General features: G+C 38.6%; 1 protein-coding gene across 2 annotated transcripts in view; it reads left to right on the top strand.

The window, feature by feature from the left end:
- DOK7 (docking protein 7) overlaps window positions 1-15,953 on the top strand; it is a 62,349-nt gene that overhangs the window by 35,349 nt on the left and 11,047 nt on the right. For both annotated transcript variants that reach the window (XM_069856406.1, XM_069856405.1), the window contains exon 8: window positions 10,153-10,195. In XM_069856406.1, the coding sequence (XP_069712507.1) occupies window positions 10,153-10,195 (43 nt within the window). The remainder of the gene's footprint in view (window positions 1-10,152; window positions 10,196-15,953) is intronic.

Below are 15,953 nucleotides of genomic sequence, written 5' to 3'. Positions count from 1 at the left end.
TCTAATGCTGAAATTTCACTTTACTAGCTTTTGAAATATTTTCACATTTAAGCCTTTCTCTATTTACTATTTGTCTGAGGAGGAGTAGTATTTAAGGAGTTATAGGTAAATCTTTATTTGCCAAAAAAAGGTCCATTTTCTTCATTAATAGATGACTTGGATTTAGAGTCTTGTTGCAGTCAGAAAACTTGAGTAAAATGGATATGTTATGCTATTTTGTGTAACTGGGGGGTTTAATTTTCTGTTAACCAGAAACTTTTTGACAATTGTTGTGATATGTTAGGATACTTCTCAGAGTGGCATAAGAGCTAAGTGTATAATGTCTCTTATGCATGTTGGTTGAAGCTCATCCCCTTTCCTCATTAGAGAAGTAATATTCCAGTGTCAAAAGATGAACGAATTATTGGACTTTTTGTCTTATCTATCCTGGTGTAATTCTGCCATAAATCGCCCCTCTACTAATCAAGAAGGCAAGGATATCTGAATCACCTACACATGTGCCTATGTATATGTGTTAATGATTGTCCTTTTCATTTATTTTCAGTCTCTCCAAGATTCCTGCTAAATAGTGCTTATGTATTAGCTTCTAAGAATTTGAAATGGGCTAACACTCCTGCTGCAGCAGAACTTTTTTTTTTTCCCCCTGGGATGTGCTGTTCTAAGAATATGTAGAACAATACTTCCCATATGTCAAGCTCACCTAATTTCACAGGAATTTCTGCAGTACTGAGATATTCAGTGGTGGCACAATTAGTCTCGTGGACTGTAAAGTACAAATGAAATGGGTCACATGAGGTGTTGTGGCCAGTCTATGTACACCTTGCCTCTTCTGTTCCTTTTACATGCTGAACAAGAAGAATGAGGTGCGACCACCACATTGCTTATTACCTGCACAGCAGAGTCAAGTCTGCTGTTATTCGCACCTGTTTGAGCCCCCTCTGAGTCTTATTTCCAGTGGTACATTAGTTCTGCTGGAGTCTCTGCCTTGAGCTTTCACTTCATACTGCATGAGTGGAAATTAACAGATCTATTGTACAAGAAAGCTCAGACTAGCAAATGTGGGGAAACTGAGCGTACGTTAAATACCAAATGTTCTTGTAACAGTGTAATGCTACCCCCTGTTGGAAACTAGAATATATGGAATATAAGCTCAAATAAATGGAATTGAAGCCTCTTTGACTGTGTATATGATTTTGCATCCATTGCACTTGATAAGACGTTAGAAGTGCCAGTCTCTATTTAAAAAGAAAAAAAAAAGGAAAAAGAAACTTTTTTTTACATAAATAGAAAACATGATGTACCCCCAGTTATCAGAACTGAATTCAGTTTAAACTAATCATCTTTCATGTTAAAATACAGCTGTAGGCACAGCTGCTTGCAATTTTACTGTATTTCTATAAGCATACAAATATAAACCCTATTATATTCAATGTTAATTTGTATTGTTCATAAATATTTATCTATTCATAGAGGCCTTACCACTTCTAAAAAAATAGTCACATGCTGTCCTTTTGCATGGCTAAAGCTGCATACTAAAAAGTGCAAATGTAAATGGTTAAAGCAATGTTGTGGATGCTCTGCTGAACCTTCAACAGTCAGGACAGACGGGCATTTGAACTCTTTCTTCAGCACTACAGCTGGAGTTTCTGTACATAAAGAGGAGGGTTAACTAACAGGAGCCTAGTTAAATAAAGCTCTGGAAGGGGAAAAAGTAATGTGATGCTGCAATGAAAACAACTCTAAAAAGTTGTCAACACCGTCTTGAATTAGAAAATCTGCTGGGTGTCTTAAATTTCATAAAATTAGCAAACAGACCTTCTGCTACTGTAAATCATTACATCTCAACTTGGCATCAGAGGGAAGGCAATGTATCTGATTTTTATTTCCTGGAGGAACTGTCTATCTTTATTTTGGCCCTAAGAATATATGATATGCTGAACTTCATATCTGGGTTATCTGCCCCATATCTTAGACCTGCATATTTACAAAGAGAAATCTCACAATTGGAGAGAAAGAAGTTATCATTTCTGAGCTGAGAGTATTCGATGTTTTCTTTTAGTAACAATTGTGTAAGGAGTCTTTCATGTCCTGAATGACAGAATAATACATCTGGTGAAAGATGAGGCAGTGAATGCTGCTGTTAATAAGTTTTATTATGTATCTAGCATCAGTTCAAAGGTATGTTTGTTCAGGGTTCTGTGCTCTGAAATCAGGAGATGCTATGCCCCAGTTGTCATGTTTGATGACTATACCCTATGACATTTGCATATGGTGTTCTTATTTTTTGTAAAGAATTATTTTCAGTTCCTGCCTTCTAATTTCTGCACCAATTCTGGCCGTATTCATCAAATACAGTGAATTAAAATTAGTCTCAGAGGCAATTTGCTATGTCTGACTTTGCTGTTTCTTCTGGATGGCTGCATTCTTCAGCCCAAGCACAGCTCCTGCTGTGAAAGTCCCCCCATGTCAGAACTGGGAGTGAAAAGTGATCATACTCCAGTTCTTTGTACTGTGACGCCTGTTGGGAAGCTTAGATGAGTTTGTCTGTTCAGTGTAATTAATAACCATCAGTGTCCACTTGTTCATTTGATTTGTTTAAAAAGATGTACCTTGAGGGTTTGCAGCTGCAGTATCTCTCTCTGCAGCTTGTCACCATGTCTGTCCTTACAAAACCTCCATGAAATAATGAAGTGCCTGTATAGGAAATAGTGCTTCTGATTTTTACCTGTGGCTAAGGAGGACAAACTCTCAAATTCACAAATGTATTTGGTAATCTTGTTTGATCTGGAACCATGATACCAATATTTTGAAGAACCATGAAAAACTCAAACCTCGTGAAGTTAATTTAAAAAAATTATAAGACAAAGTCAAGATCTGTGTTTGCGCAAGGTTGCTGAGAGTCGTTATTTTATTTATGTTTCTTATGTTGTTGTGGGTTTGGGCATTTCTATGTAATCACAAGCTGCCTAGCTGATACCGGTGTTAGGACAGTTCGTGATGATTTGGTGTTATGTACTTTCAGGCTTTGCTGTCTCATTGGAGTGAGAGTTATTGCTTTGTGGCAGCTGTACGTGCTCGTGACTTTGTTTTCTATGTAACAAGTATGCAAGGTTGACTTGTAGTGCCCGGAAATAGACACAAACTTCATTGTATTTTATCTGCATTGGGTAGTATTGCATAGCTGTTTCCTCTAGAGTTCTGTCTGAATGCTTTTGTACATAATAAGATATGTGTGATGTTAAAAGGATGTTATTTAGGTTGAAAAGTTAAGCCCCTTGCTGTTAAGGAATTGACAGATTTACAGTTGCTCATGCCATCTTGATTTTACCCACACGTGCGTCCCTCTTGTGAAGTGAATGAGACAGATGTCCCATGGAAAAAGTGATATGTGACCATGTAATTTCATTAAGTCCAGTTGTCCAGCACACTCTGAGTGTGACTCTTTGGTATGTAGAATTTCTAGGTCTGTTTTGAACAGCAAAAGACAAGAGCAAATCATGTTCCTTGTTGCTGTGTAATCTTCCCCATGCTCATTTATCACCAGTAGCAAAGCTTGAAATGTGACCCTTCAGCACTGCAAGTGAGACTCCTACCATCTGAATTTCAGGGCTTTTGCTGCTAGCTGGCAGCTGGAGGTGGCTTTTTTCTCAGGGTGCAGGCTGGGCAGCTCCATCTAGGTACTGGGTTTTGTGGTAGCCATGGCAGAGGGCTCAGCCCAGCTTTTCTTTCTCTCCTTTCAGAGGATAGTTTCAGAGAATGCTAAAGGGAAAGGTGGTTTCAGAGCTAATGGTTATATTCTGGTGCCAGTGGTCGTATTCTGGATTGGGTGACAAACAGCTCGTACTGCAGGCAGCTGGGAAGCCCACAGCAAGAAGCAGAAGGTCCCTCTGAAGAGAAGCATATCCAACAGCTGAGAAGTATCTCTGTGTAAATGAGTGAGAGAAGAAGGGTACACAGACCTGGACTAGAACTAAGCAATACTTTGCATTCTTTCTCTTGTTTACACACCTGTAGCTTGTAGATAAGTTGAGCTGGGGTTATCCTGTAGGTTTTAGGAAGCGTATTTTAATGTGACACAGAGCAGTTTGACGGTGCCACTGAAATCACCAGCTTCATGCTTCAGGAAATAGCTGATGTTTGGGCTTGGCTGGGTGAACTGAGATGTTTCTGAACTGACTTCAGCAATGTTTCTGTGAGCCAACAGTTGGCTTGCAACAGATGAAGCTGAGTAACCACAAGTTAGTGGCTGAAATTGGAGCCCTGCACCTGAAGCGTGCCATGGGCAGGAGTTTCTGTTTCATTTGGATTTGTAAAGAAGGGTGGTAAAGTTTAATAGTTTTGTATCTTTTGTTCAGAACCTAATCAACTGTTGGGTATTGTGAAACAGCCTATTAAAGCAGATGACCTTTAAAGGTTGCTCCATGTGTCTGTATTTAATGACCTTTCCTGGGAAATGTTTTTTTTTCCTGAGGGAGCCTAGACATTCCAGCTTCAACATTTTCTGATGATTTGCTCCAATAGTAGGTCATAGCTTTTTAATCCTCATGACAAAAGTATATTAACTATCAGTTTCATTAGGAGATACTTTCTTTTTGTTGAAATATCTGATCTTTCCTGAACTTTGTTCGTGTTCAAGAATTTGTCTTTTCCATTTTCTAAAAGTTGACACTTCTATTTTTGGAATGCTAATTTCAAAATCTTCCTTCAGAATTTCTCATTGTGTCCTTTGCTCCTTTATGAAGTTGCTGACAGTTCAAGACACTGAGAACTCTGTCTCTTACTAGATTCAGAACACTGGAGCTATAAAAAGCCACTAAACTTAGAGGAGTTAAAAGAAAAGCTTTATTTCTGAAGATACACAAAGGGAACAACACAAGCTGTGACTGATGAGATCTGTCTGAAATGTTGACAGTTATCAGACAAATGATATTTCATCTCCCTTGCCAGTGATGATGGAGCCCGGCTCAGCATTACAATGCAGAGGAGCTGATCTTTTTCTTGGAAGTGGGGTTTTTAGGAGGAAATCTTTGAAAAAAAACTGTTTTTATTCTTTGGAAATACATGTTTTGTATGGAACAGCTATCCATGGGTTCCTACCCCTAGAACCAGTAATGGGAGGAATTAGTTTTAAGACAATATTTTCCTTGATTTTTTTTCTGTCCATCTGACTTGTAAATTCCTTTATCCTTTTTTTTTATACAACAGAGTTTACAAAGCAGTTGTAATGCCTCTTGTCACTATAAATCTGGCAAACTTCTTCCAGAAATAAGGAATTGCATGCTACAGTAGTCTTAGCTCCTTTCTTTGGAGCTTATACTGGAATACCTGGACTTTGGGGCTTATTTTATGTCCAAAGACTAAAATTGCCATTAGCAGCTGCAGAGCAGAATTGGTACGTAGTCCACGGAACAAGATAAGAGTATATAGAGAAAGGTAGGCATACTGATCTTTGTATGTGACAGAATTTGTCTGGTAATTTTTTAAATGAGAACTCATCTAGTAAATCATATGTTTCATGAAAATTTGATTTTGACTGTAAAAAGGGTTATGTACTATGATGGCTGTTAGCAAGCATAGAAATAAAAGCCAAGGCTTAGGCTTTGTTTAGCTGTTTGGGGCAACAGAGCTAATCTATGAATAATGATCCAGCATATCAAGCTAGTGAGTTCTCCTAACATCTCTCTCTACCCAAGACATTTGGAAGCAGAATATCAAAAATGAATGTCATCTGGCAGCAGCCAGGTCACTATCAGAGTTAAAATAGCCCTGGACATGTAGTTCAAGATGTGTGATATACAAGTGGTACATATCTGTTTACTGTGGGTGTTGTAGTGGTGAGGCTGTTTGAACTAACAACCATGCATCACATACTTCAGTGCTCAGCTGTTGGGTTGTAGATAAAAGAATCTACATTATAAAGATAATTAACATATTTATGAGTAATATTATGAGTTATGCAGGATTTAGATACATTTTTAGTTATTGTCTGAATATTACATCAGGCATAACAAAAGCATATTATTTGAGTGAGGTCACTACTTTTCTTCTTTAGTGTAGTTGAATGGTAGGTTGTGATATGTATTATTAATTGCATTTGAAACATATGCATTTACATTTGTATGTTATGACATAATAATTTTAAAAGTTTCTTCTATAGACAAAAAGCATGTTTTGTCTGAGTTTTGCAGAAATAAAAAGATTGCTTTTAAGTCTCTGATACTGTTCTTTCTACTGTGTTGGCTTAGTGGTAGCCACTGTAAGTGAAGTCTCTCTCTTACAAAGAATTGCAGTAGGAAGCCTCAGAGCTGCAGAAATAATAGAATAGGATATATTGAAATTGGAATGAAATCAACAATCTCACAGCCTAGAAAAATCCCTTGATAAGAAAAAAATGGTTTTACTTTTATGCCATCCAGAGGGGCCTTGGACAGGCTCATGAGGTGGGCAGATGTGAATCTCCTAAAGTCCAATAAGGCCAAGTTGAAGGTCCTGCACCTGACTTGGGGCAATCCCAAGGACAAATACAGGCTGGGCAGGGGATGGGAGGATGGATTGAAAGCAGCCCTAAGGAGAAGGACTTGGGGGTGTTGGTGAATGAGAAGCTGAACATGAGCCCGCAGTGTGCACTTGCAGCCCAGAAAGCCAAAAGTATCCTGGGCAGCATCAAAAGAAGTGTAACCAGCAAGCTGAGGGAGGTGATTCTCCCCCTCTACCCTGCTATTGTATAATCCCACCCTGGGGTACTGTGTTCAATTCTGGAGTCCTCAGCAGAGGAAGGACATGGATCTGTCAGAGTGAGTCCAGAGGAGGGCCACAAAGATGGTCAGAGGGCTGGAGCACCTCCCCAGTGAGGACAGGATGGGAGAGTTGGGCTTGTTCAGCCTAGAGAAGAGAAGGCTCTGGGCTGGCTTTATAGCAGCTTTCCAGTACTTAAAGGGGGCTACAGAAAAGATGGGAAGGGGCCCTTTATCAGGGAGTGTAGTGATAGTATGAGAAGTAACAGTTTAAAGCTGAAAGAGGAGAGATTTAGATTAGATATTATGAAGAAATTTTTTTTCTGTGAGGGTGGTGAGGCATTGGAACGGGCTGCCCAGAAAAGTCACGGCTGTCCCATCCCTGGAGGTGTTAAAGGCCAGGTTGGATGAGGCTTTGAGCAATCAGATCCACTGGAGGGTGTCCCTGCCCATGGCAGGGGAGTTGGAACTGGATGATCTTTAAGGTCCCTTACACCCCAAACCATTGCATGATTCTATGATTTTCTTTTTTTATTATTTCAGACTTCTTTTATATAACCACATCAGATTACTTTAGTCATTTTTTGTCTTTCATCTATTCACTGTAATTTTGATTATGTGTTATTGGTGTCCCACACCTGGCATAATTTAAAACATCTAACTTCTGCTTGCCTTGTTCCATCTTTCTTTGGCAAGTATAATCTAATAATATATATTTAATAATAAATTAATGTAATGTAATATAATATAAAATAATATATTTATTTGATGTTATTTGTCTGACCTTTATAAATTTTCTTATTTTACCTAATTTGTGCATTGTTATGGAAAATTTTTTAGAATTTATTTTACAAGAGTGACTAGGAGTTCCAGGCATGCAATAAGACTCCATTGTTGAACAAACTGTTCCTATGTTAGCAAAATGAACTCTGTTTATTATTCAGTTATTTCCACGTCATACATGATGTGTAGAATAAAAGGCAAATGATGGTTTGAATTCTTACTCACATTTAGAGGTGAGAAAGCCCTGCTACATTGAAAACCCTGCTACATTGAAAGCCCTGTCTTTGCTCTGAAGTAAAAAATGATAGGATGAGAGGAAATGGCCTCAAGTTTTGCCAGGCTGGTTTAGGCTAGATATTAGGAAATATTACTTCATTGAAAAGGTTATCAAGCATTGGAGCAGGCTGCCCAGGGAAGTGATTGAACCACTGTCCCTGGGGGTATTTGAGAGATGGGTAGATGTGGCTTATAGGGGTATGGCTTAGTGGTGGACTTGGCAGTGCTCAATGATATTAAAGCTCTTTTCCAGCCTAATCAAGTGATTCTGTGAGTTAGACTTGGATTAAGCAGCACATCACCAAAAAAGAGTTTCTGCTACTGAAATATTTTTAACAGTTTGGCATCACTGACTTTTAAAGCCTCATTCTTGCAGAAGTGCTATACTTGTGCGACATTGACAGGAGGGAAAACTAACCAAATTTAATTTGCAAGTAAATCAAGAAGTTATAACTTGAATTTACAGGAGGAGCAGAGCTATTTAGCAAGTAGGTGTGTATATTATTCTGTATCAGTAAACCCCTAATAAACTACTGGGTGCAGGAAAAAAAGCATTTCTGAAGTCTGCCATAAGTAATACAGACCAAAAATTAATAGAAATTCTACTGTAATGGTGAAAATATTGGTATCTAAATATACAGACTATTGCTCATAATGGACTCTAAAGTCCTCTCTCCTTTATCTGTGGGAATAAATCTGCATATTCCCCATATGTATGCAGCATCTTCTGTGGTGGCACACAGTAACTATAGAAACAAATAACATCCAATACGGTTAAATTGATAAAATGCTCTTTTTCTGAAACGCTGTGGGATGTTATTTCTGTTTCAGAAATGAAATCTTGACCATGTTTCTGATTGCCTCCCTCTCACTTCTACTTTTACTCTAAATCATTGCTCAGATTCAGTGTCTCACATATTCAATACAGCTAACATAAAAACTAAAGCAAATACTGAAGCTGTAGATTCCATGTTTACATCAGTATGTCACGTGTTATTCCACTGTTCAAAGTTGTTTTGTGTTGCAGATTTCAAAACTGCATTTTAAAAGAAACCTTACCTCCCTCCCGTAATTGGTCCAATTAAGCTCTTTTAATGTGTACATTAGTGGCTGAAACAGAATTAGTGTGATCTTTTCTCACCTTTTCCTGGTTTATTGCAAGATCCATCAAAATCTAAAAAGGACTTTCCACCTACTTTAATGGAAGCTCATTCCAGTTGCTAGCTCTGACAGTTTTTTGTGATGGGCACATCTTTACATCTTAATATGTTTGCCTTAGGAAAATGTTGTACAAGTTAGTATGACCAGAACTTCTACATGGATAATAAGTAAATAATCTATTTCATTTTCCACTGAGGAATTTTGGGAAGTCAACACAACAGAGTGCCTGTATAGGGGGAAGGTATATGGAAAGTATATGTAAAGTCATCAGTGCATCCAAAAAGCTCCCAGTTTGTAAGAAAGCGTAGGAAATGAGAGTTATCACAGGTCACAAGTCTGTGTATTTATTTAGGTGAAGACAATTACTGTTAGGTGTCAATATAAAATGGAATTTTATTGCTTTGGAATTAAATGGTGTTATTGCTCAGTTCTGATAAGTGCTCATTGTTTTTGCATTTCGAAGTCCAGAAGACACGTTTCTTTATCAAAAAGAATGGATTACGATGAAGAATTCTTATTCTCACCAAGATCACAGAAATAAGAGATCTCTTTGGCAGACTGGTGATCACAGACCAGACTGACTTCACAGCCTACCTTGACCCTGCTGTGCAGGAGCAGCCTTAATACTATGCAGAGATGAAGTGCCAGAGTGCCCTCCAGATCAGCTTTGAATGTCATAGTATAGCTGAGGAGAAACCTGTCCTGCAGTAATCTTTGGGAACACCCTTACTCTTAAGTGTGACTGGGGACAGGTACTCTATGTCTGTCTGGAACAATGTGAAACATCTGAGAAAGTAAAAAGCTTTTCTAGAAAGACCCTGATGTCACAGGTTGTATTTGTAGGCATCCCAAAATCAACTTAAGATCTAAGATAGAATATGTTGGTTTTATGGAGCTGAGTCAAAGGCACACCAGGCTTTAGTCTGCTCACAGCACCTACCATTTTAAGCAAATGTAGGCATGGCCTTAATTTACATATATTAAACCTGTTACTCCAAGATGATATCATCTTCCTCTGAATATCAAATGTTCTTGCTTTTTGCTGTTTAATTCAGGACTGATTCAAAAGTGCTAAGATTCACTGTGTCTGCTAAACTTTGGTGATGGTGAAGTGATTTCTCTGCTATTCTTCCTATATTTTGTAAAGTTTCTATTTCTTGTAAAGATTTTTCATTCTAAAATTTTCTGTTTTCTTTAGGGAACAGCAATATTACAATCTGGAGTCTTACCAGCTATACCAGGTAGGAGTAATTTAGTTATATGCTTTGTTTAAGAATAATGTTTCAGTCCCAGTTTGTGATGAGAGAAACAGAAGATTTATGGAAGCAGAACTAAAGACTATGTTGGGAAGTATCATGTTTGTGGTTGGTTTTGCTACTGCACTTCATGACTGACAATTATGAAATACATTGTAATCTGTGGTATTTTTGGTTTCAAAGACTAATCTATTTGTTTTTCCCATCCTTTTGTAATCTAAACAGGTTCAAAGTTGTCAGTTTCTATATTAAGTCCTTCAGTGCTTTTTCTACTTACATAGTCAAAGTAATGAAAATGTTCTTTTTAGGCTATGTTAACACCAAGAGGAAACTTGATTTATATGTTCAATATGTATACTCAGTTTTCTAAGTCGCACAAAACCATAGGAATGGATCTTTACTAGAGGCAACGTAGAGATGCTTCTCTCGTGTCAGTGGAACTACTGATCAACCAAAAAGTTAAGTAAAGGGAGGAAGTTCAGTATCTGGCCTGGAAAGGCTATTTAGGCAAAGGTAACATGCTGACTATATTTGCATTGTAATCTGCTGTCAGTAGAATGTGTTGGTTTTCTGGAGTCCATAGAATCATAGAATGGTTTGGGTTGGAAGGAATGTTTAAAGATCATCTAGTCCATCCCTCTCTGCAGTGATCAGGGACATCTTCAGCTCTATCAGTTTGTTCAGCGCCCCATCCAACCTGACCCCAAATGTTTCCAGGAGCATTTACCACTTCTCTGGACAACCTGTTCTAGTGCTTCACCACCCTCATTGTAAAAAACTTCTCCCTTGTATCTAGTCTAAATCTACCCTCTTTCCATTTAAAACCATTACCCCTGTCTTTGGCCTTTCTCCAGACTCACTTCAACAGGTCCATATCTTTCCTCTGCCAAGGGATCCAGAGTTGGACACAGTTCTCAGGTGAGATCTCACTAGAGCACAATACAGGAGCAGAATCACCCACTTGGACCTGCTGGTCATACTTTGTATGGTGCATGCCAGGATACAGTTGGCCTTCTGGGCTGCAAGTGACCATTGCTGACTCATGTCTGGCTTTTCATCCACCAGTACCCCCAAGTCCTTCTTGGCAGGGCTGCTCTCAGTCCTTTCAACCCCCAGCCTGCATCGATATTGGAGTTTGTCCTGACCCAGGTGCGTGACCTCACACTTGGCCTTGTTGAAACTCTTGAGGTTTACACGGGCCCACTTCTCCAGCTTTTCCAGGTCCCTTTGGATGGCATCCTGTCCCTCAGGTGTGTCAACCACACCTCTTAGCTTGGTGTCTTCTGCAAACTTGCTGAGGGTGCATTCAGTCCCACTGTCTGCATCATTGATGAAGACATTAAACAGTGCTGGTCCCAGTACAGACCCCTGAAGGACACCACTTGTTACGGATCTCCATCTGGGACATTGAGCAGTTGACCACTGCTCTCTGAATGTGACCATCCAAACTATTCCTCATCCACTGAACAGTCTACCCATCAAATCCATCTCTCTCCAATTTAGAGTGAAGGATGTTGTGGGGAACTGTGCCAAAGGCTTTACAGGAGTCCATATAGATGTCATCTGTAGCTCTTCCCTTGTCCACTGATGTACTGACTCCATCATAGAAGGTTGCCAAAGGCTTTACAGGAGTCCATATAGATGTCATCTGTAGCTCTTCCCTTGTCCACTGATGTACTGACTCCATCATAGAAGGTTACTAGGTTGGTCAGGCAGGACTTGCCCTTGGTGAAAGCATGCTGGCTGTCTCAAATCACCTCCCTGTCCTCCATGTGCCTTAGCATATCTTCTAGGAGAATCTGTTCTGTCATCTTCCCAGGCACAGAGATGAGGCTGACAGTTTGGTAGTTCCCAGGGTTCTCTTTTCTACCCTTTGTAAAGATGGGTGCCATGTCTCCCTTTTTGTCTCCAGGACTGCCGTGGCTTTTCAAATGTCTTAGAGACTGGCTTGGGATTACACAGCCAATTCCCTTAGGACTCTGGGATGCATCTCATCATGTCCCATAGGCTTACATATGTTCTGGTTCCTCAAGTGATCCTTTTCTCTTACAGCGTGAGGGATTTTGCTCCTCCAGCCACTGCCTTGTGGTCCATCCACTCAGGAGATGTGGGAGAGAGGTTGCCAATGAAGACTAAGGAGTTATGTGATGTAGCCAAACTGGTCTGGCACCTATTGTATCATCATTTTACTTCAAAGATAACATTTCATAAGCCTTTGGTTTTGTGTATTGTCTCCTTCTTATTCCTTTGAGAGATCTGTGCAAGGAAGTTGATTAGTATCTTAAATGTCATTATATTCCTTAAACTGTTTACCTCATGATTCAGCAGATCCATTACATTTCTCAGGTTCCTTGTCTTCCAACAGACGCAGAGCAGCTCTTTGTGCTTGAGTTTCTTTATTACTTATAAAACTTTGACAAATACTTAAAGAAGTATAGCTGATTGATACTTGTGTGGACAAATCCAATAAGACAGCTAGGATCAGGAGGTGTCTCTGGAGAAGGTCATAAGTAACTCTATTCCTTTGTCTGTCTTAGCAGCAGAAAATTCAGAAGCATTTGGCATATCTTGTTCCTAGTTATTCCATTTGAGTCAGTGGAATTATTCTTGATTTATAGATGTGAAAGTAGAAGCTCAAATTGGATCATTAATTTTATCTTTCCTTCTGGTATTCAGGTTTCTAGTCCTCTAATCAACTAAAGGAAATCAAAGAACTTATGATTAAAGTGTGTGTAGATATAAGTGAACTTGGGTCTACAGCTGTGTGTGATGGGCTTAATATTATTACTGCCTTAATTTCAGTTGCAAATTAATTGTGGATGCAAACAATATCTGACAAAACCTTAATCTCAGACTATTCATGCAGATGAAGAAGTTAGCTGTTTTGATAAAACCTATCATTAAGCAAATTGGAAGTGTAGAAATACAGAACAGATTTTTCGATCGATAGAAAGGGAAGATAGAAATTTGAGTGAGTGGATTTTCACATCTGGTACACTGGGAAGATACTGTTTAAGAAAAGGATTGAGTACTTGTTGGAATAAGTATAAATGCTTTGGGCAAATGCAGCATTTAAAGCCAGTGACTGAAGTTTTTAGCTATCTTTATGGGGTTTCATGTCTCAAATAATCTCATTATATACATGTAGGACTTTTTTCTTCAATGCTATACTGTTTTTCAGAGTACAGAAACCCCACATCTTTTCTCTTTTTCATTGTCACATTTTTATGATCCCTAGATATTTCATTTTAAAGTATTGTCTTTTATATAGGTGAACATTTCAAATATAATTGAAATTGGCATTACAAATCTTTCAAAATAATACTGCGGCCTTTGAATGTTTTGCTTCCATTATCTTTATTTTAAGCCTTTAACGGAAGGTCCCTGGGCACTCAGCAGTCCTGTAAATAGTTCTGTTGGCCTAAAGGAACAGCATAAGAAGTTTCTGATGTTTCTCTAGTATGATTTTTTAGTACATTTAATACATACACTGATCTGAGGTAACTACTTTCAAGACCTGTCTTGCTCGTGTACATAGCAAGACACCTGTACTAGCATGAATGATTGTACAATGACCCAATACACAGTTATAACGTCTGCCAGCATAGCAGTCCACTGAGTCATAAACACATTTCTTTTTTATCATGGAAAGGATTCTATTGCATTTTCATTCAAATACACTCTGAGAATACAAACCTATTCCTGTCAGTCCTACTGATGTCTCCATGCTTTCTACAATATTTTTGTTCTTTGCCTCAGTTCTGTAGTTCTGAAGTTAAAGAGTCAGGATCCATTGTTTAAATATTTTTCAGTTTATTGATAGTGAATGTGGGTGATGATATTCTCTTTCTACTATTAGTTACATATGCTGAGCAATAGACTGTAACTTCAGAGAAATGTGTCTACTGGAAAGCTGAAAAGTGTTCATCAATATAGCAGTAGTTCTGAATTGTATTACTAGATGAAGAAAACCAAGTTGGGTTGAATAATTTAATTTTGGTTTAAATGATTTGGTTCTTCTTTTCACAAATAACTTTGCAAAGATTGATTAGAAAGAGAGACTGAATTAGATTGTTTGCACTGGTAGGAGGAAAGTGTTCCTGTTGTTATCATAGCATTTTAGTACAGATCAAGATAAGAGATTCTTTGGAGTTGTATGATGTGGGAACGCCTGCTCTGAAGTATTATAGACTATATTTATGGTTATTGTAGACCTTATAATACCATGACAACATAGAGGTTCAAAAATGTGATTCAGATTTCCTGATTTCTGAAACTGTTGGACTCTGGAGGTGTGTAGGTTTAGTACCTTTGGTTGAAGAAGTTCTTATGGTTCTACACAGAGTTTCTCATGAATGTGTAAGAAATTCTGTAGCGTGATCTAGTGGGTGCAGTTTCAGAGATGTGTATGTAGGTCCTTTTCTTATGTGTTTTGAATTAAGGGATCATGAATGAGATGCACGTTCAATGTTGAGAGATGGAACCAAAAGACAGCACATTCCTTCACAGAACGGTGAGCTGAAGAGTTCGCCACTGTCTTGATTATCTTTCCGGTACTATAAATCAAAGTACTGCAGGAAAAACAGGGTCAAAGTTGTTATCTAGGTCTAGCTTCTGCCCTGAGGCTAGGATGTCCGTGTCTCTGTATGTCTGACAGGTGTTTGTTTAGCATGTTCTGCAATGAGAATCCTTAATCCATCTTAAATCATCTGAACTCCTTTGCTATTCTCACATTTAGAATTTATTTCCTAACAGTTGTTGTGTTTCTCCCTGCGATCTAAGCATGTCATTTAAGTTTTATGATCCTTTCTGGGTCATTGTAACAACTTAGTTAGGAACCGCCAGTTCTTACTTATAATATCATTCTCTCCTTCAAATTATTTGCATTTTTTTCAGTTGAGTAGAACTCCATCACAGCTCTCTTGTTTTATGAATGATGTTTAAACCATGAGGTTGTTTTGTGGATGGGTAAAATGCCACTATTTCTGTCCTTAGTTGCTAGACCTTCCAAGTGAACTGAGCTGTCTGAATCCCAAGACTCCTACTTAGAGAAGCTAAATTGAGAGCTGGAATAGGTTTGCAGATGGGACCCTCTGCAATCCCTGGAGAAGGCATGTCATGCAGGCGCTCTGCACTGTATTTCAGAAACTCTGGTGCCTTCCCACTAGCCACAGGGAAGCTGATTGCCTAGGCATTCCCAGGAGCCTGACACAACACTGGGTATTTCAACACTTAAATTTAACTTCTTTAATGGGAGGCCTGATTTCCCTGTACTGATATGCCACAGGCTCTGGCACCACAAAAGCCAGTCGATGAATGGGAAAATAAATTAACAAATATCCTCCCATGGAAGCTGTGTACTTTAATATTAAGTTTTGTGGCTTTTAAATGATCTTCTTTTTTTTTCCCATCTGTGCAGTTCCATGGTTCAATTTTTTCTGTATTCCACAAGAGCAAATTCATCAGCATTGCAACAGACACTTGTGCTTTCTGACAGCCTCTTTGCTTGTAATACCAAACCTACACAAAGTTTGATGGGAAATGTTCTGGGAGGATGAATTAAGGAATAAACATAAAATAGTGCTGTGGATTGGAATTCAGCTGAAATGTCAGCTGAATACTGATTATGAACATTGTACCTCTTAAATTGTTCTTAGGGAAATAAGGAGTCAAGGTAGGGAGATAAAAAGAAAGAATAAAATTAAGTATATAAAAGGTGATGGGTGCTGAAAATGAATGCAAC

The sequence above is a fragment of the Phaenicophaeus curvirostris genome, chromosome 4 (assembly GCF_032191515.1).
Source record: "Phaenicophaeus curvirostris isolate KB17595 chromosome 4, BPBGC_Pcur_1.0, whole genome shotgun sequence".
NCBI classification, from domain to species: domain Eukaryota; kingdom Metazoa; phylum Chordata; class Aves; order Cuculiformes; family Cuculidae; genus Phaenicophaeus; species Phaenicophaeus curvirostris.
This window is presented reverse-complemented; position numbering and strand designations above follow the sequence as displayed.